The following is a 20,885-nucleotide window of genomic DNA, read 5'->3' on the forward strand; positions in this document are numbered from 1 at the left end:
AAAAAAAAAAAAAACCTTACTATTTTTTTCTCGCAGCCGCGTCCGTTGCTTTTATGTGTTCCAATTCACATTCACTGTCCTCCGTGTTATTTGTGTCATCTGTGCTCCGAATTGATCAGGATATAAATCAAGCTGCGCTATCAAATCCATCCATGCGGGCTGCCTCACTCTCACAAAGGTGTTTGTCTGATGCAGGGACACACTCCGCTGACAAGTCATCACCACGCACAGGGATGTGATGGTTACAGTTTCAATAAAGAAGTGGCAGTTCTGTGTGGGATGTGTGTTTTCATGTGCGACTGTGTGTTAGGGGTTAATATGATATCCTCAAATTGGATTTGAATCCTGCCATGGGGCTGAGGGCGATTAGAGTAAGATTAGATTTTAGCCATGCTCCAAAGAGCTCACATGCCTTTTTCTGACATAATTGGATCGATTCGGTTATATTTCCTTCTCAATTGACTGGTTGTCACCAAAGATGCACAAATGGGCGGAAGAGGCAAGACAGAAGATGAAATCCACACACACACACAGCTGCAGAAAATCAAATTAAATGAACAATGATCTGATGGCTTTGGAGTGTCACACAGAAATGATCTGACCTGCACTGAAAGGACTTTTTTTTTCCCCCACTTCTTCATTATTTAAAATGCTAACTCTGTCGGGAAGGCAGCAGTGACTGATGATCCGCAGCTCATCTCAAAGCACACGCCACTGAAACACTGTTATTAGATATTTATCATCAAAGTCTGTCTCTTTCTGACCCTAATTCCAGCACTTTTTTTTTCTTTTTAAATTATGGCATTTTCAAGCATTTTCTTCTCTTATTTCCTTTTTTATTAGTCAATGTATGAAATAGAAAATCGTATTATCACTCCTTAAGCTTTTAACAACTAATTTGACATACTTTTTATTGGCTTTATTGCATTCAGTAGTTTAATTTGATTGGTGGGCATCATTCGATGTTACTTTTCCATCTGAATGAGACATTCACTCACTAGCCATTTCATTAAGGCCTTTTCATACTGGCAAAAACAACCTGCTACAACCCACTAACATCAGTCTTTAGGGTGTAGTGGGGAAGTTTTACTTGGCATAATGACTGCAGTACCTCAGACCCTGGTGAAATGGATCATTTTACGAAGGGCGCTATAATTTCTATGGGGGAAACAACGAAAATGCTGATCCACAGCTCACATTTTCTCTACACAAACACAGAATTACTGACTGTAAAAGTCTTACACGGAGGCTCTGAGACCTAAAGCAACAATTTCTAGACAAAAAGAGATTGAGAGAGTTATTTTTAAATTTTTTTTTAATTTAACCTGTTGTTAAAGACAACTGGAAGGTTATTGTTTGTACAGCTGTGCGGTGCTGAAGCCCGCCGTCCAGCCAAAAGTAGGAAATCAGTCGGATTCTCTCAGGGTGATTACCCGAAACACAGCCTGCAGGATACAGGGTTATACCTTCATGTTGTCTGGTGACTCACCCGTTCTCATGGAGGTGGAGGTACACTGGACTGGTACGTTTTAGCCCACAGAGCGCTGATGATAAACCAGCTACTCCATACAGCGTAAAAAGGCTACAATCGGCTTGTTTTAGCAGATGAACCCGAGTCCAAAAGAAAAAAACTTCTGACACAAAACTTTTGGGGTAAAAACTTGAAAAAAAGTGAAACAACCCTTTGAAGAGCTCTGACATAAAGCTTCTTTTTCCAACACTGCAGTTTCATTATTTGATAGCAATCACCGAAGCACAACTTCAGACTTTTCTCCAATCAAACAGCATCATAAATTGCTTATGTGAGATACTATATAACATATACAATATCTATGTTTAAGAAATGCATTTCCTCCAGAAGATATAATTTGATATCAATTAGATATCACGAAGTCTCTGGAGGATGCATAATCTAGACAATGGTGTGTTTTAACTTCCTGAGGATTCAAACTCAAACCTTTTCACCAAGTTATGGTTAGGTATTGTAGCCATTTTTGGAGAAATGGTCACATACTTGTTAAGGGTGTAATTGTCCACAAGTGTTGCCAATATTTATCCATATCCTCATGAATCTTTTACGTGGTGGAGCCGGTGTTTTTAGCTGATATGTACATGGAGTCAGGCCAACAAAGCAACAAGGTAAGTAACTCCCACCGACTGAGCAAACAGGAGTTTCCATGTTTTCTCAGGGAAACCACAGCGTGATCTGGGAAGGTTCATCTCCACCACTAAATCTGAGCTGCCATTAAAAGATTTGACAACATCCACATCATTCCTGCTGAGTTATCGGAATGGTTGTCTGTAGGGTGAGATGTGCTGTGATCCTCACCGTCTTCGTCACTGTCACTTTAGAGCAGGAAGGATATGAGTAACGAGCCACTCCGTGATTCACCGATTGTGTTTCTTTAATTGAAAGAAGTCAGAATGAAGTTGTAAATCCAACGTCATCTCTTCTGAATCCTCTCTTTAAAGTGACACTAAAAATTAGTTTGCATACTGATGAGTGGAGGTAATTACTTTTAGTCAAATGATGCACGGTGCTTTTACGGCCAATAAAATATATTTTTGGCTTGTTAATGGCCGGAGTTTACCTGCCAAGTTCATTTTGGATTCTACTCGTCTGTCATTATCTGTCTTGTTTAAAGCATGAAGCCATTGTGCAGTCATTTTAATGTCTGCATTTCATTGCTGTGACGTTCTGTACTGCCAAGAAACGCATCAATGCCTCCACAGCTATACAAATATATACAGTGGTTTGTGCCCTCATCCCTTTTCTTCAGCCCTCCTACTCCTTCATTATCACTGATTCTCTTTTTCTTCCTCTGTCATAAACTCCCTTCCTCCCCCTCTCCGCTGGGTCTATCGCTTGTTTTCTGCCCTGATTGACTGCCATCGCATCTGACCGCGCAGGCGAGACAAAGACAAACAAGACATTTATTCCAAGGAGACATCCACACCTCGCACTCACTCGGGGAGGGAATGAGGGCAGACAAAGCCACAAAAGAATCAGCTGGGGATGAATTTGACTGATGCCTGTAAAGGGAGCCAATAAGCTGTGACACCTGTCCATCCTAGAGAGATTTTGTATTTTAACAAAAATCTTTGATTTCATCCCTCACAGAAAATGGAGGGTGTGGTCAGCTGGGATTCAAGGTCCGAAAAACAGTACAGCAGCACCTTTAAACCTGGTTTTACTCAATCTAATCCAATGAAGCACATTGAAAAATGTGTTACAAAGATAAATAAATGCAGAATAAAAATCTAAGATGTGGTAACAATTTAGAATAAAATACATAATGACATAAAACCCTAACATGAAGACACACGGCACCAATTCACGCCGCGTCATAAAACAAAGAAAACAAGCGCTTTTAAACGAGATTTTAAACACGTTCCACAGTTTAGGAGCCAGGACCACGAAAGTCTTCTTTCAGACTTTCAGGCCAACCAAGAGCCCCATGTCAGCAAATTTTAGAGACCATGAAAGAGCATAGGGCTGAAGCAGATCAGAGAGGTAGGACGAAGCAAGGCATTTGTATACAAATAAAAGAACTTTAAAATCAATCCTTGAGCACACCGTGAGCCACTGGAGGGAGGCTCAAACTTCCTGCCATGGTCAAGCTATCTTAAGCCAATGAATATAGCCTCCACTGACTTATCAGAAGTCGGAAGTTTTATGGAGCTAGGTTAGGAACACAAGTTTTGCAACTTGTATCGTCGTATTTGAATGTTTAAAAAACAAGTACAAGTGCAAATGTAATAAACCTGTTTGCAAGAATGGATAAAATTTGCCAGTATGGATCAAGTTTATTGATACAAATCAAACCAGCAAGTCTACAAATCTGAAAATACAAGATATTTATACAACAGAGCTTTCCCTGTCTTTTACATACCAAATTTAATGTGCATCTTTATATTCTGGTGATAAGTGATGCTTTTTTGCTGCTGCTATTTTTAGCTAATTACTTTAACGCTTACACGTTCAGACGTGCAGATTATATTTGTTTTGAAACATTCAAATTTGGTGAAATAAGTTACAGATTATACACACCCTATAAAACTTATGTCCCTAACCTAGCGCCATAAAGGCTGCCAAACCACACACGAGGAGGTCACTGATGTGATGAGGTTGAGCTAACATTGCAAAGCTAAACAAAAAGCTGTCTCTGTTATTATATTCCGTTTTCTTTCTTTCTTTCTTTCTTTCTTTCTTTGTTTCTTTCTTTGTTTGTTTGTTTGTTTGTTTCTTTCTTTCTTCCATCCATCCATCCATCCATCAGTGGTCCTCTTGCTACATCATAGATGAACCACAATAATGGACAATAGAATCTTCAGTTTTGTTTTTTCTGAACCTTTCTTTTTACACAGAACGGCAAATAACCTCTGAGAACTGAGATTAAAATCAACCACGAACTGCCTTCTTGGACATTTACATTACAGACATTACATTACATTACAGACATCTAAAAATCTATATTTTCTGATATGTATATGTCCATAAATGTTTCCTGTACGTCATGATGGTGTCAGTAGCAATAGTTTCGCCTTTTGTTCAGTATGCTTGCGTCCTTTTTAAAAATATTCCACATTTCTTTTCGAATCAGGCTTTAAGTATCTCTCTCCAGTTCCATCCCTGTGATGAGTTATTGGAACACAAAGTCTTAAGTTGACGCTTCAAAATGGCAGTTCACAAACCAGTACGTCCGTCTCATATATGTAGTCAACGGGACCAGCATAGATCTGTGGTCAAAATCTCAGATAAGAAATATTTGTCTTGTGATATATCTTTATTATTTTCAAGTAAGAATTCTCATCTATTGTTTGAATAAAACTTCATTTGTTTTGGCTCTTTTCAGCCTAATCTTGCTCTGGTTTCTGTATTCAGTCCCTGCTCTTATCTCGAGCAGATCTTCTTTTACTTCTTACAGATGTGCGATGTGGTCCTCAGATGTGAATTTGGACATAGACGGGGAGTGATAGCGGGGAGAAGAAAGATGGAGAGGGATAAGGTATCTGTTGCCAAAGATGAACCCACTGATCCCTGATATGATCTTGCACAAAGTGTGGCATCTACAGACCAAAATTATCGCAGTGGAGTGGTACCCACCCGTGGAAAAGTGCACTTTCCAACACCTCATCAGTTTATACATTTAAATCCCGTCTCCGTCTCGCCAGGTTCAACCTTTCTGTCTCTCAAATTAACTCCAAGGTGTCAAAAAATCTTTTCCAGCAAGTAAGACAAGGATGTAGTAAGTTTGTCATACTATAGATTTAAATATTGAAAGAAATAAATTCACAAATATTGTTGCAAACTGATAAAAGCTTCCAACTGACGAGATGTTTAACTGGTAGTGCACTTGACCGAACCTGCTAAGAACTGATCGAGGGAAGCAGAAAGGTAAATAATTCTAAAACCACAGTCATCAGTCTTCTAACTTTATAACACTCTTTTTTTTTTCAGCTTGTGTATTTACTGCTGTCAGTGAAGTGTTTCCACTGTCTGAAAGCTATATCCCCTCCTGTAATGGTCAATCAGCAGTGATGAATGAGGCTCAGCGAGTTCTGGTGTTAATTTCCAGTCCTGGAAATACGCACTGCTTCAGCCCAAACTCACACCGTTATGGCGTCCCCTCGCATTAGTTTCGTGTGAAGTGCATTACGCTCTCGTTTGTTGCTGTCATGCTCTCACTGAAGACAAATCTGAGGCTGCAACCAAAAGTGCATCAACCGATTATTTCCATGGGCCTATAAAGAGAAAATATTGACCCTGCCCGAAGGCCTTTTCGATGTCTGTTTATTGTGTTTTGTTGATCCAGAATTCAGCGAAATTCATCTTATTGGCGCATAAGGTGAACAAAGGGAGAAAAGTTCCGACAGTCATTTTCTAATGACTGGTTTTTCTCCACACTTATCACACTAAAACTATGCGGGTGTTCCCGTGTGACCAAAAGAGATGAGATGTGGCTGTAGTTGCTCCTCTGACTCACCGTAGCTCTTTGAATGGCTCGGCCCTGACATGCGGCGTCTCCACCGATTTGCTGAACACGGCTCCTTCGGCCCCTGAAATTACAGAACACAAAATCAGACTGCAGGCTGCGTTCGATTGAAACCACAAACCCTTTCTGTCAGATCAATGGACATAATCTCTAAGACTCTGCCGATCTATGTGGCTCCAGTCAGCGAGCACAGCGGCTCTCAGCTTGCCTCACCTCACTGATAACATGGACACTACTCTGGGATGGAAGAACTCTCCTCTGGTAAATGATGAGGGTAACTGTCTCAACTCTGGAAAAACACAAACTCTTAAATTTATAAAAGATGTTCTTTTTACTGAATTGCTTTGATATCATTGTTGTGTTTTGATTCATTAATTCCTCTAAGCACTGAAGTGACTCATGGTGAAGACCATCAGTAAAAGCCCAATATTCCACGAGAGAAAACCAAACAACCTTTTCTATTCAGTACATCAACATTATTACAAGACAGAAGAATCTTATTATCCAGCAAACGAGTTCTTTCATGATCACAAACTTCAAACTTTCTTAAATGATCAGAATTTCAGCCTCAACTTCACTCCCGAGAGCCTGACTTGGACTGGGGGAAAAAAAAATCTCCTTTTTTGTGAAAATTTCAGCCTTCAAAGAAGGCAAGAAAGCGCAAACCCGTCAGTCACAGTCTTAAAATCAGTTAAAGGCGAGGTAAATATAATATCACTTGTGCATATCAGTTCTTGAAGCTGATGTCTTGGAAACAGGATGGAATTCTTCCACTTCATTTCCCATACCTGCTTCATCCCTTCAGAGGGGCTGCAGCTCACCCCAGCAGCCACTGGGACAAACAGCCATGCACCTGTTAACCTAACATGAATGCTTTTAGTTTGTGGGAGAAAGCTGGAGTGCCTGAAGATGACTTCACTAAGGTAACCTTACACCTGTGTGACCTTACACAGTGGTTCTCTGCTTGGATGTCAAGCAGTCCAATAAGAACCAGGGGAACTAATAGCATTGTCACGTTCTTAAGTCTTGTCCATATTTGTAGCACAATGGATATTTTAAATGGGTGCTTACTCTTACTCTGAGGGCCATGCTCAGCTGTTTTCACTCTTCTTGGCTAAAGAGGCATGCTGGCGTAACGAGCTCCATGGAATAAAGTCTCTCCACGCTAATATGTAACATGGATATTTTGCAAACTAATCTTTGTACCCATCTTTCACAATCTGGACAGAAAAACAGAGATTCCTACAAACGCTTTCCAAAAAGGGAAGGTTTTAAAACTTCTCTTTTAAATGTATACGTGTTTACAAAGCTAACATGTTTTTTTTTTGTTCTTTTTTGGTGAACAACTATGTCTTAGCCTACTTTGTGTAATGCACATGTGATGGAAACCACAAAAACACAATAAATAAGCTTTTACACTGGCTGCTCCACATAAGCTGGAAAAACGAATACCGTGGAAATGGGTCAGATATTAAATAAGCAAAAAGGTTTAGCACTTATCTTTCTATTCTTATTTTCCTATTAAATACGTTTTTTTCACGAGCCATTTTCTTAAGCATCACACTTAAAGCACAAAAAAAAAAGGCTGTGGGGGGCGGGCAGATTTGTGTTTGTGTTAGATATAAAAATAAAAACTCTGATTTTTGGATCAGTTAAACACTGTATGGAACTTTGAGAACCTTTTTGGCAGACCAGCAGCAAGCGTCATCAGTAAAAAATGCCCCATTTTCCACACTGTACATATGTTCTCATCCACTGAAATAAAGACTGATTCTACTGAGATGATCTTATCACTGTGACACAGATTTTTCAGCGGGAATTCAACTGTCCAAACTGAGAGACTTCAACTCTCACTTTTGATTAGCCTCCTTTGCATGATTGCAACGATGTACAATATAACAACAATGAAAACAAAAGAAAAGTAGAAGAAAAAAGAAAAAGCAGTAATCAAGTGACCTGTCACTCTGAGACTTTGATTGACCTGAGCGAGGCAGCAGCTCGAGCAAACCCAACCTATTAGGCGCATCAAATCAACCAAGCATCAGGTGCAGATCAATGGCCATGACTAAATACATTTCAGGGCATTTCTGAAGGGCTGCTGGGAATCTGAAACAGCTCTCACATTGTGACACTTTTAAATGTTCAAAAGCAACTTTTCAAATGCAGTATTTAGGTGGCCTGAATTCGGAGGGATGGAGTGTGTTTGTGAAGGTCTGCTGACACACTCACAAACTCAAACCACTGACATCTCCATTACGAGATCGTCATGCAGGAATGGATAAAACTGATCCTCCGTTGACTGGAGTTTGATTTGCAATCCGAGTTTCAAATCATTCAAAGACAAAAATGAACTTTTGATGACTTAATTTTCCACTGCGGAATTCAATTTTTCTCTTTTCTTTGGGTGATATTTCAGCGTTAATACATTTTACAGGCACTGGCTTGTTCCAAATCAAGTTTCCTTCCAACCAGGGGAAAACCTGGCAATATGACAAAGACAGAGAGTCTCCTTCTTTCTTTTTTCCTGTCTAATTTTGGTACCGACAGAATTTCACAGTGTTTTTTTCTGAAAGACAGCGCCAATGTAGATGCTATTCATGCCACCTAATGCAAGCACAAAATTGCATTACTTGGCATCTAAAACCACTGCAGTGACAAAAAAAAAAAAAAAAGTATTTTACACTGATAATGCGGGACATGTCTGCCTTTTGTTTAGTTAAACAGATGTTTAAAAGACAAGTTCCACTGAAGTCTGGAGATATTTACACTTTCTGTCCTTCGGGGAACTTTTCATAACACAGATCAAGCTGTCAAAAACTCAGGGAAACTAAATATCTTTATGCAAATTGGCGCTCCTACTCACCCACGTGGGATACATAACTCTCTTCTTAATCACCACAACAGGTGGAGCCACTTCTGTTCTCCTTTGTTTTGTTTTGAGTTCACCTAAAATGGATTGAGCTGTGAAATTTAAGCTTGTTGGTACAAGATGTAAATCACGCAGTACAAGCTGGCACCGAATGTTGGAATTTGGATTCAAATGTCAAAGCATTTCAACTCATAGGCTGGAAATAAGTGGCAACAAGTATTCTATCTTCTTTTGAATCTAAATTCTAAACATGAATTTTTCAGGTTGTCAAAGACAAAAACAAGAATCTATGTTTCCAGTAGCTCATAAAAGCTTAGGTGAGATTTCCAACAGTAAATCAGACAGACAGTGCAGGGGGAGGATGTAGCAACTGGAGTCATTGATGCACGTCGACCCTCCGTCTTGCAGTAAAATGAGTGCAGATGAAACAGAAGCCTGGCATCAGCTCTCACTTTGAAATAAAGAACTGAAAGCTCTTTGCTGTGCTCTTGGCTGATGCTCTGCCTTTTACCTTAAGAGATTAAAGGATAAAATAGTCTGTCATTTTATTCTACTCCTTCAATTAGTGTTGGTAGTCAAGACCACCAACATGGATAAAAAAATACCAACACTAAAGTTTATGGAGAAAGATGCAAGACTTTGGCTCAATCCCAATTCCTAAACTTAGCCATAGTCCCTTGTTTTTCAAGGCTACAATCTCCCTTTTCCTTGAAGGGTCATAAATCCGTGGTCATCTAGCCAATCCAAATGGCCCCAAAAGGGCTTGATGACCACTATTTCTTGAACCCTGTGTCCCTCCTCGGAGGGATAGGTTCAAGTAGTATGGGGAGAGATATTGGAATATGGAATAAGTCCAAAACAAGGCCGGTAAAGGGCGAAACCAAGACAGACGTAGGCCCGAATTGTCTGTTAAATCTGTATGAGATCTGTGTTTGGATCATACTCAGCACATTATGACAACTGCCTTTTTCACAGTTACACAAGGAAATAATTCATATGCATGATATAGTCAAAACAGATGTTTTTTTTTCTAAAAATTAAATGCCCAGGCTTGTTGCAATGAAAGAAATTGAGCACAATTATTTGACTTTGTATTTTGCATCTGCACATCTATCCATCTATTTACTGCCGCTAACCTGAAACCAGATTCTCAGACCTTCCTCCCCCCGTCACCTCCTCCAGCTCTTTCGAGATTATACAGAATCATTCCTAAGCCATCTGAGAGATATAATCTCTTCAGCTGTTAATGGATGTGCCCCGGGGCTGCCTCAGGGTGGCACATGCTTAAACACCTCCTCTGGGAGGCGTCCAGACGGCATCCTGACCAGGTGCAGAGGAGCAGTAACTCTGCTCTGAGACCCTCCTGGATGACTGAGATCCTCACCCTGTTCCTAAGGCTGAACACATCCACCCTTTGGAGCTCTCACTCTTTCAGCCCATAGCTCATTCACCACACCAGACCGGTGGAGTGTCCACATCACTGGAGATGCTGCCACAACCCATCTGTCAATCTACTCTTAGTCCTACTCCTACTCATGAACAAGACTCTGAGATGCTTCATTCCTCTGTCTCAATCTGCAGTCCACCCTTTTCCAAATGAACAACATGGCTTCAGACCTGGAGGTGCTATTGTCCAATTCCTCTCTCCAGCACCCTCGCATGAATTTTCCCAAGGAGGCTGAGGAGTGTGATACCCCTGTAGTTGGAACACACTCTCTGGTCCTCCTTTTTAAAAGTCTGCCTAGGACTATTAGCTCATAGCAGATTTGGTATCATAAGTCAGAATGGTCTTGTTTGCTGGGCTGTCGTTTTTAAAGGGATGAGAGAAAAATTTGTGGAGAGCCACAGATGCTACAGATTAGTGACATTGCGACTCTGCAGATGTTAATATTTTTGCCCTGCCGTCTGCTGGAGTAACATTTTGAGCCAGAAGAGTGTGACGACTCCATTCATGTGCACCTCTGTGAATAAAATGTGATTTATCTGATCCTCTAAACACAAATTGCACATGAATACTGAGCAGGAAGCGGCAGTACGTCACCACACTGACATGTTCATGGAGCAGCGAGGGCGGAGGGTCGGATGAGAAAATAAACGATGCCATTAAAGATCAATGCGTGTGTGAGCAGCTGCGTGTTCATGTGTATCCATGTATGTGTGGACGTGTTTATGAGGTAGCAGTCAAACCAGGGGCAGATATCATCAGTTGTGGCTTGAAGTATCTCAAAGGTGATGAAATACACAGACACACATACCCTAAAAGGCACTGCCTCCAGGAATAATCTCAAAAATTGGTTGCGGTTGTGGACTATGCAACAGTGTTATCTGTGTTTAGCTTCATGCATTTCTGTGCAAAAACCCCCTGGATTTTAACACTATTACATGAGCATTTACATCACCAATGTTACAGACTGGAACATTACCAAATATACTTGGACATATTTGTATTTCATCAGCCAGTGGGATTTGGATTAGAGAAACCAGCAGCTAGCACGACCTGGCCTGCCAGCAGTTGTAATAAAAACAAAACCCCTTGTCTTCAATGCAGATTCGAGTCAAATACCAAAGATAAATGTGCCAAGAAGAAATTAAAATAATATTGTTGGTGGAAAGCCAAATATATATTAGTGAGTGATTACAGCACACAAGTGACTGAAGCAGATAAATGACGAACAGAATCTGAGTGGACGATGTAAATCCACATAAACTGTAGATTGATCGAGGCAGTCAAAGTGATGTCACCCTCTGGTTTATAGAGTACTCCTCTTAGGGCTTGTGTGTGTCATCTGTCCGTCAACAACCTGGCTTTTTGGAGCCAGAAATGACGTGTGCTGTGAAAATTATATCAAGTACTTTCAAGGAGATGAATTAAGAGAAACTGGAAACACATTAATTCAGGCAAGGACATTATAAGGGAGCGGCCTGACGCCATAAAGGCTTGACGGTGAGAGGAAAACTTAAGGAATGATAAAGACAGATTTATTTATGCTGCGTTGAACCGCTTGTCCCGTGTTTTCGATGGTTTTAGATGGTATGGAAGCAAAACAAGATTGAAAGGAGCCCAAAACGGAAAGAATAAAACAAACAAAGTTTATTTTTTCCACTATGTTGTTCAAGGAATGAAAGCAACTGAGAACCTTGGGCACACTTTGACTGTGACACTGTCAGTGACCATGCTCTTAATTATGTTTAACTTTAAGAAAGTACATTTTTGTAAAATTACACCTGTCAAAATCTAGAATACAAAGCTTCACACAACAACAAATTGACAAACAAGAAAAGGGAAGAATCTTCTTCTGTGATTTAAAAAAACAGGAGCATTTAAGGGGGAAAAAAATTCCCTTTCCCCATCTTGATATTCCTCTCTTTTACATAGTTAAGTGCCCTATTGGTCCATTTGGATGGGTAAATGACCACTAATCCCAGATCCACTAAAGAAAATGGACTCTTTATCCAACACAGACTGGAAGGGACGTATTGTAGGGTTTAGTAGAAGAATTGGTAAGGGTTCAACAGGGATTAGAATTTTACTAATGTATCCTGGGGCCAAATTGTTCAAGACCTTAGGATAGGCCTGATGATTTACAAGGGCACATGGACTCTAAGACTCTAAGGAATTTTTGGATGGCATAATGAGAAGTAAAAATCCAAACTGGAGTCTTGATGCAAATTTTCTGAGGACATTCAGTCACCCATCCTAGCAAAGTGTGTATAATGCAAAGGTAAAATCTTAAATATAACAGGTCCACGAATCAATCTCAGAGGAACGCCACAGGTCAAAGGAGCAAAAAAATAACGATCTACTTATTTAACAACAAAACACTTAAAAAACAACTTTATACTTAACCAGACACCCCAACACAACATTCTTATCAATCAACAGCATAACCTGATCTCTATAAAGGCCACAGACAAATCTAAACTAACTATTTAAATATGTGAGGCGGAACTTCACTGAAATGTGAGTATGTTTTGCCCTCCCTAAATCTGATGACGAAGGGGCTTTTCTATGCTCATGAAAGAAATCTTCAACTTCGGAGTCTAATCTCCAAAACTTTTCTCTGCTACTCTTGCAAACAATTTAGTGAAAGATCAAAGAGATAGAGAAGCTAATACACAACAACGAGTTAATCCGTGAGGAGAACAGTAAGCTTTGGTGACAGAACTGAAGTTCAGAGACATTTCCAGCCAGACCGGATATTCAGTCACTGCTCAGCTTAAATACACAAAAAAAAGTCAACTGAAAAGAAATGGAAAGAAAAGTTTTCTTTATCTGTTCAAATAACGAAAGCTGCTGGTCTCTCACGAGTTTGCGAACATATACAGCTTCTGTTAGTTTGAAGATAATAAGAAGGATGCGCAGTTTGGAATTTTGACTGTCTTGACCTTACTGTAATCACAAATACTTGGTTTAATCCTTTATGAATTTTAATATCTTTCCAGCACATGACAGCTGGATTGTCATTTGCAGTCACACAGCTCCATGTTTACTTACTATCTTTCTGTGTACACCATGAGAAGACACCACACAGACAAAACTCTGCCGGAGGGGATTTCCGTGTGCATCTCTAAATTCAATCCCATCTAATCCCCAGATGTAAATGATGCCCGATTAGCGCGATCACAGTCATATGGGAGCTGTAACCTTTCAAAGAAAGTCAACACTTCACTACAACACTCCTGTTGGCATCTGAGCAAATCTGTGTGGCTGTTCAGGTTTCCAGCCATGAAATTATGACCAATGACTCGACTTCTAACTTCATCAAACCCACACTTATGCTGTCAGAGGAAACTCCACTCTAATGCTGTTAAAGAAAAAAAAACAAAACATTTGCGATGTTCCACGCTGATTTTGGGATGAAGTGTAATTTACTGTCACGGTGTACCCAATTTCCATCAGTCTGGCTCAACTATCTCTGCTGCAGCTAGTAGCTGTCCGTATCTCCCTGAAATGGTTTGAAATCTGAAAACTGAGAGGGAACTGAAAGGCTGTGCTCCACTCAGCATAACTAGAGAATCTGTGATTTCACCCCCAGTTTTTCATTTTTTCCCCACACCTTTCCATCCTCTTCCACAACCAACAGGCCAAGCACTGTCAACCCTGCTCCTACAATAAAGTTCTCGGTAATCACCAAACTGCATGCAAACTCCTGTGGTGAGTGAAGGACAAGCAAAGGTCAAAGAAACACAGCTTTGCTCATGTTTTCTGTCAAAGTAGCCTCCCGATTTCTCTGGTTTCTCTCGTTGAACAGCATATATATGTCTGCTTGCACAGGTATAGATAGTAAACCCTCGCTGGTCGCTGGATGTGGTCTTTACGGTGTGTTTGGGTGCTATTTGTTTGTTTCTCGACATCTCTTTGGTGTTTAAGAACCCTAAGACTGAAGTTCACTCACTGTTCACGTTTGGTCTTATTTGCCATATCTTTGCAAATCTTTGTTAAAAAAACCATCACAGTTAGGTTGACGATTTAGAACTTCATGCCGTTAATCCAGTACGCCAGAAAATGGCGCAGAAACACCCCTTTTCACAATGTTTACCTAATTTATTTAAAAGTTATGCTACAGCATACCTCTGACGTTGATATGCGATCCCATGATGCTGGAAAAACAGAACATAAAGCAGTCATAGTGAGAAAGGCAGCGTTTTACACCCTGGAAATGAGAAATTACTCAGTGTTGCCTAAGCAACATTTAGCTTATCAGCATTATATTACGCAGCATGCTGCATTTACCATGTCAAAGAGATAGGGAGGCATTTACTGAAGTGTGTGGAGTAGGAAGGCAGTATCAGTTGAAGTTACAGTAAGTTGATAGGTTTGTATGAGACTCCCAAAAGACGTGATCAAGGACAAATGGAGCCTTTGTATCAAAAACCTTTGCACTATGAGTAGCGGAATCCAGTGTCAGGCACAGATTTAGTGGGTATTGTATGTTTTTAAATGAAGGTTAAAAAAAACCCTTCAACTCCAAATTTGAAGAGAGCTTGAAAATCATCTGAGTGAACTACGCTTTGTGTGTGTGCTCCAAGGCGATTTTAGATGAAACCATCAAAACCAAGGACTACCACAATGACAGTCACATTGGGTGAAAAAAGACAACAAGGCCTCAGTTTTAATGTGCAAACTGTGAGCACACGAGCAGTCAAAAACTGAGTATGTGATATTACTCCAACCTGAGCACTCTGTGGAAAAGTCCCCTCAAAAATCATAAAACATAAACTACAAGTGTGTAGTGACCATAAAAGATATGAAAATACTGTTTCCATCCAACTTCCTGTGACCTGTTTAAACTCTGGATATTGTTTCTACTGTGAAGTTTGCCTTTGCCTGAGCGCTCCGAACAGCAGGAGCATGTAAATCCAAGCTCATTGTTTAGAAAATCTACGTTTATGGTTTGAAAATCTCTGTGCATATATTAGTTCAACGCTTATTTTCCGAGAAAATAGAGCGAAAAAAGCCTAGATGTTGTCAGGATATTGGACCAATGTGCTACTAAGAGAGGTGTAAACTCAAGAAAAAAAAGTTAACTGTCAGGTTGAGGCCGAAGGCACAAAAAAAAAAAGCTGATCTTCAGTTAAACCACATCATAGTATGAGAACATAGAGACAGCCTCGTTCCTCAACCAAGCAACAGCAGAGCAATGCACTTTGGAGCCCAATTATTACAACAAAACTGCAAACTCTTATTGGTGTTATAACCTTCCAGAGACAGAGAGACCTGCCTCCAAGAACCCTGCAGTAACAGGAGGTTTGATGCTCACTCATTTAATATTTTTCTCCCTCTACCCCCTATTATCCTCCTCGCTCTTTCCATCAGTTCCTTGAGCACATTCTCTGCTGCAGTATGTGATGTTTTTGCTTTTAGTATTTCAGACTGAAGGTGTAGCCAGCAGCCTTTTCTAATAAATAGCCAGCACTCCCTGTTGAGACACTTGCCCTTTTTCTTCAGAATGGTAGGCTATAAGGAAATCAGCAGCTTTTATTAAAGGGGGGCAATTTTCCACCTCGACAGTAGGTTTAGGTTGCCGAATAGTGTGTGCAGCCGTGGATTAGTGAAAGCAAAGAGAGAGGATTTAGATCAAAGTAGGCAAGATAAGGAAAGAGGGAAAGTGGTGGAGGGAGAAATGGATGTAAAAAGCTTGAAGAAACTCAGAGAAGAAGCCAGGAAATATAAAAAAAAAAAGAGGCCGTGACAGTCAAGTGACAGATGGATCTCAGCTTAAGTGAAAGCCAGCGGGTAAAAAAGTCGTGACGACCCACCAACAACATCTACCACACTGCAGGTGAATATGAAACATTTACCCGAGGTCATCATTTCACTCCTCAACTTCTGCGCTCTTTTTTTCCGCCTCAATTTGTTGACATAGCACGGAGTCACAGCTGCCGCAGTGACAGCAGTGCTCAAAGAAAGGATCCAGCCGACACTGGTTGTCACAATGCACAGCAGCTCCATCATCCTCCCCGGCCTGCGCCGAGTGACAAGTTGTCGTCCCATGTTGAATAATACAGAAAACAACTGGGTGCGTACACTTTTTGGAGGCGCTGTGAGTGTATCTCAGCATTACAGCGCAGTTTTTCATTTGGATGAATCATGAGAGGGAAGTTCTGGAGGCAAGAGATAAAAGCGGAGAGAGAATGGGAGATTTCATAGCAGACAAGTTGCAGGCACTTCATTAGCTGTGTGTTTGCCACAGGCTGGCATATGATGCTGTAGTGGAAAGGATAAACTATCTGATGCCAGGTCACCAGCCTGACCACAGATCTGTCAGCACTCCCCACACTGCATCCCTCTGCCTGTCTCAAAATCTCTTTATTACTCCAATGTTTTTTATTGCTGTAGAAGCTTTCATTTTCAAGTTGATGCTTGTGCCGGGCAAAATTACCCAGCAACCTTTACACGTGTGCAGTTTAACATTAAATAGGGTAACCAGACATCCACTTTTACCTGGATATGTCCTCTTTTTGCTAAAAATTGCATCTGTCTGGAATCTCTGCCTCATATATGTTTACATCGGATTAGCGTTGCGTGCCACTACCCATACTAAGTTATTATTATACATTCGCTCTAATCATAGCCCTACAGCATAGATAGAGTGAAAGTGATCGACATACATTCTTATAGACTCAAATCTGGTCACCCTACATTAAATGATCAGCTTAATTTTTAGCATAAACATGGTTGTGAAGGTTAACATAGTAACCATTATGATTTGGACCTAATTGTTGCATAAAAAGAAATCCAGAGAAAGCTAAGCGCCACATCAATGTGTGCTTACACACATGCCAACATCTTGGAATCAACTTAGAAACGTTGTAGCTATAACACAAGTTGTAATCTCAAATTTTAGTACGAGCTGTTCTGCATCAGATTTCAGTGATGGTGGTAACAGAGGTGAACTTTGACACTGTCTTAAAGTGCTGGATCAAATATCTATTGTTTATTTAAACTGCTACGTCCAACGTGGGGCTCGAACCCGTGACCCTGAGATTAAGAGTTTAATGCTCTACTGAGGGCAAGCTGGGCTATTCACATGTATATTACAGTATGCTTTCATAAGACAAATTTATCACTGAAATGTAGTGTGAGTTCTTAGGCGATTTGCTTTATGAGCCACGCACCCCCGCAATTATCATCATCATTACCATAGTTCATAAATTTGACCTGGACAGTGGTTGTCAATCTGCTTCTGGGGACAAAGATGATTAAAGTGACTCCAGTCTGTTAGCAGATCACCTGATCAGCTCTTTACTGCTTATTTATTTTCCCCATCGCCCCAAATGCCATCTTCATATGTTACCTTCATCACTCTTGAACTTGAGCTCAATAAGTTCGTCATGCTGCGTTAACGTGGCCCGATGCTAAGATTCGTCACACGTTCCAGAGAGCGAACACCTTTTCAAATCAACTACTTTTTAAAGAAAATTTCTATGTGACTGTCACACGCTGAAGTCAAATCTGCTTTCAATAAGCAAATTTCATGCCATTATCAAAGCGGGCTCACAAGAGTGATCATTCGCTGCTTATTATTCACCCTAAAAAGTGATAATGGACGTCTTCTTGGAGCAGTAAACGCAACATTTGGATTTAAGTGGACATAAAATGCCATATTAAGCGAGAAAACATGATTTTTTGTGGCAGTAATATCTTATAAAGTTAATAACAGTCATCCTTACTCTCAAAGAGAAAAAACACTGTAGCATACAGTGGAAACTTCTGTAATGTAAGTGTAGGATGTATGGAGCAGTGGTGGACAGTTAAAACAGGCAGTAAGACAGACGTACGTCTGTCTAGCTGACCGTGCTAGTAATGTAATTCGATCTTAGAAAGAGAGACGGATGCAAAAAGATAGTTAAGAGCCAGAATCTTCATGTCTGTATGTGTTTAAAGCCTACAGCCGGAGGGGTGGCAGTAATGAAGTCTTGAGCCTCTAATTGGAAAGAATGATAGTGTGCAGGACGTTTGATTTTCCTCTGCAAATGAGACTGCCGGGAGAGACGACTTGAAGAGTGGTGGGACCCGGCCGATTAACATGGCTGCGCTTGTGCGTTTTAAGCTCCCTTCAATACAGTCGTTTGCCTTTCGTGCATCTTGATAAGAACATACACACTGAATTTCTCTTGTGTGTTTGATGAGTCTGTTTCATGAAGGACAGTCTCAGCTTCAGCTGATTAAATGGTTCCTCTGGTCTGTACTGCTTTGCTGCAACCTCTCCAGAAGTAGAGTGAAGATGATAGAAAAGTAATAAATAAACGAGGGGAATGTCTGGAGAAATGTTTTCCGAAGCAGTATTCTCTATCTATGTGGACTGCACTGTAATGCTTCATTTCAAAGAAGGGAAAAAGTTGGATTTTTACAATGTTGTGTGATAATGGTTTGGGAAAGGACTTTATAGGTTTTATAATGACATGACAACCGAACTGTTTAATGAATTTTGAAGTTGGGCATTAGGAAGAGCTAATGCCCATGTCAAAATTGGAAAGAGAGCAAATATGAAATTAAAGGAGATTGTCACGCACGATGTTACAAAGGCCACATCTCAACAGATAATCTAATAATGTAGTCTACTGGGTTGTGAAAACGATAAAAAAAACACCCAAAGTCCAAAAAAAAGATGGTACTGATAAGGACTTAAATAAAAACATAATTTATTATTTGAAAATCTCATAGAACAAAATCGTATTTATCGTAGAACATTGAATCAGATGTTGAAAGTGAGACATCTTACATGAAAATAATGAGTTCATATTCATTTTGGTGGCAGCAGTATGTCTGGAAATAAGTTGGGAAAGGTCCACCTTTCCCACTGTGTCCCAACGAATGGCGAGACATTTTTCATTGCTGGTTGTTTATTGGGATTGATGGGATTTGAACTTTGCTGCTTTGTAAAAGTCAAAGTCCACTCTTCCTACCTCGTTGTAAATGTTTTTGAGCACCTAATAGTTTTGTAAAATGACATTTATGACAGCTCCGTCTAATTTAAAACACAGGCATGTTTTAAAAAGGCAGCTGTTTGACTTTTGAGAGAGGAACGTATTCTTGTCAAATGCAGGATTGTAGATGCTTATCAAGCCTTGGTCTTCTTTGTCATATTATACATTCAAAATGTATATTTTTATAAATTTTTTTAAATTATATTTTTATACGTTTTACATTGACTGACATTATTCTGAAATTGTTCCACAGTTTGCAGTTACAGTTTGAAGCTCAGCCCATCATTACCTCCAAGAGACTCTGCCTCTCTAAGGTGCTCTTTGTATACCCAATCGTGTTACTGAGCGGTTGCTAATTAACCTGATTAGTTGCAACATGTTCCTCCTGCTCTTTCTTTTTAGTACCACTTACTTTTCCAGCTTTTTGTTGCCCCCCCCATCCCAGCTTTGTTGAGTCCCACTTTCAACATTTAATGTTTTACTTGATTTATTGTGATTTCAGCACAGGTGCCCTGGTGGGTCTGCAGCCCTGACCAGTTTTCTCTCCCTTTTGGCCGATTTGGCCACTTTTGGCACTTTCTGTCCACATCCCACAAGGACTCCAGCTGTTTAGGTGCTATAACTCAACCATGTAGCCATCGCAATTTGTTCCCTGTGAAAATTGCTCAAATCCTCACACTTGCCCATTTTTTTCTGCTTCGAACACAACTTTTCCAAGGACAGAATGTTTACTTGCTGTCTAATATGTCCAATCCACTGCCAGGTGCCGCTGTAAAGTGTGTGTGGAGGTTCTCAACACAAGCTCATCACACTGAGGGTTAAATCAAAGGAAACTTTCTGGGGATTTGTGGGTCATTTGGGGCTTGTTTGAGAGGCTTATATAGCCTTAACTAACTGGTAGGAAGTTCCATGCATTTAACCTCTGTTTAACCTCAGTTTCACCAGGACTGAAGCACTTAGAAAGGCCCGAGTTTTGCCTGGAGGGATCAGCACCTTCTGGATCTGACTTTTTCCCGAACCATTGTGACTCATCTGTGATTTCCCACACCTGTGTGGTCAATTCAACACATTAGACACTCGACTGTATTCAGCAGTGAACCTGTCTGTCCAGTGTTTCCTTTCATGTGCCTCTTAACTGCAATGTAATCAGTCCTCATCTGCTGGCCAGTCGATGCGCGGCCCGCAGACTCGGATCGATACGGCCCACCTGCATTTACACACCACTCGCCACCTCTACACTCGATCTTTACACTCTGTTCTCCACCCCTCCTCTCGCCACCCTCTCCTCCCTCTATTTGCCTCGTAAACAGACTGTATGAGGGATCGATAAAAGCCATCCCAGGGTTTTATTTTGACTTCCTCCTGTGAAAATATCACAACTCCTCATTTGAAATGATTTCATCAGTCGGTGTCCAAAAATGTGACTTCAGTCACGCTTTCTCTGCACCTTTTCCTCCCTTCTTTTTACCTTTTCGTGTTAAGTTTCACTTCTATCTGATCTACTTTTCCTTTTTTCCATGTTTCCTTTCTTTTGCCTTCCTCACATCAGCTGTTTTTTCCTCCACTCCTCTCTCCCTTGTTGCCTTCCT

At 40.5% G+C, this 20,885-nt stretch overlaps 1 protein-coding gene across 2 annotated transcripts in view; it reads right to left on the minus strand.

Annotated features, from left to right (window-relative positions):
• The window catches only part of sgcd (sarcoglycan, delta (dystrophin-associated glycoprotein)), a 326,284-nt gene that overhangs the window by 18,467 nt on the left and 286,932 nt on the right, over positions 1-20,885 (minus strand). For both annotated transcript variants that reach the window (XM_072375721.1, XM_072375720.1), the window contains one exon: positions 5,988-6,060. In XM_072375721.1, coding sequence (XP_072231822.1) covers positions 5,988-6,060 — 73 coding nt within the window. The remainder of the gene's footprint in view (positions 1-5,987; positions 6,061-20,885) is intronic.

The sequence above is a fragment of the Leuresthes tenuis genome, unplaced genomic scaffold (assembly GCF_036924035.1).
Source record: "Leuresthes tenuis unplaced genomic scaffold, fLeuTen1.0.hap1 SCAF_21, whole genome shotgun sequence".
Lineage (NCBI taxonomy): Eukaryota > Metazoa > Chordata > Actinopteri > Atheriniformes > Atherinopsidae > Leuresthes > Leuresthes tenuis.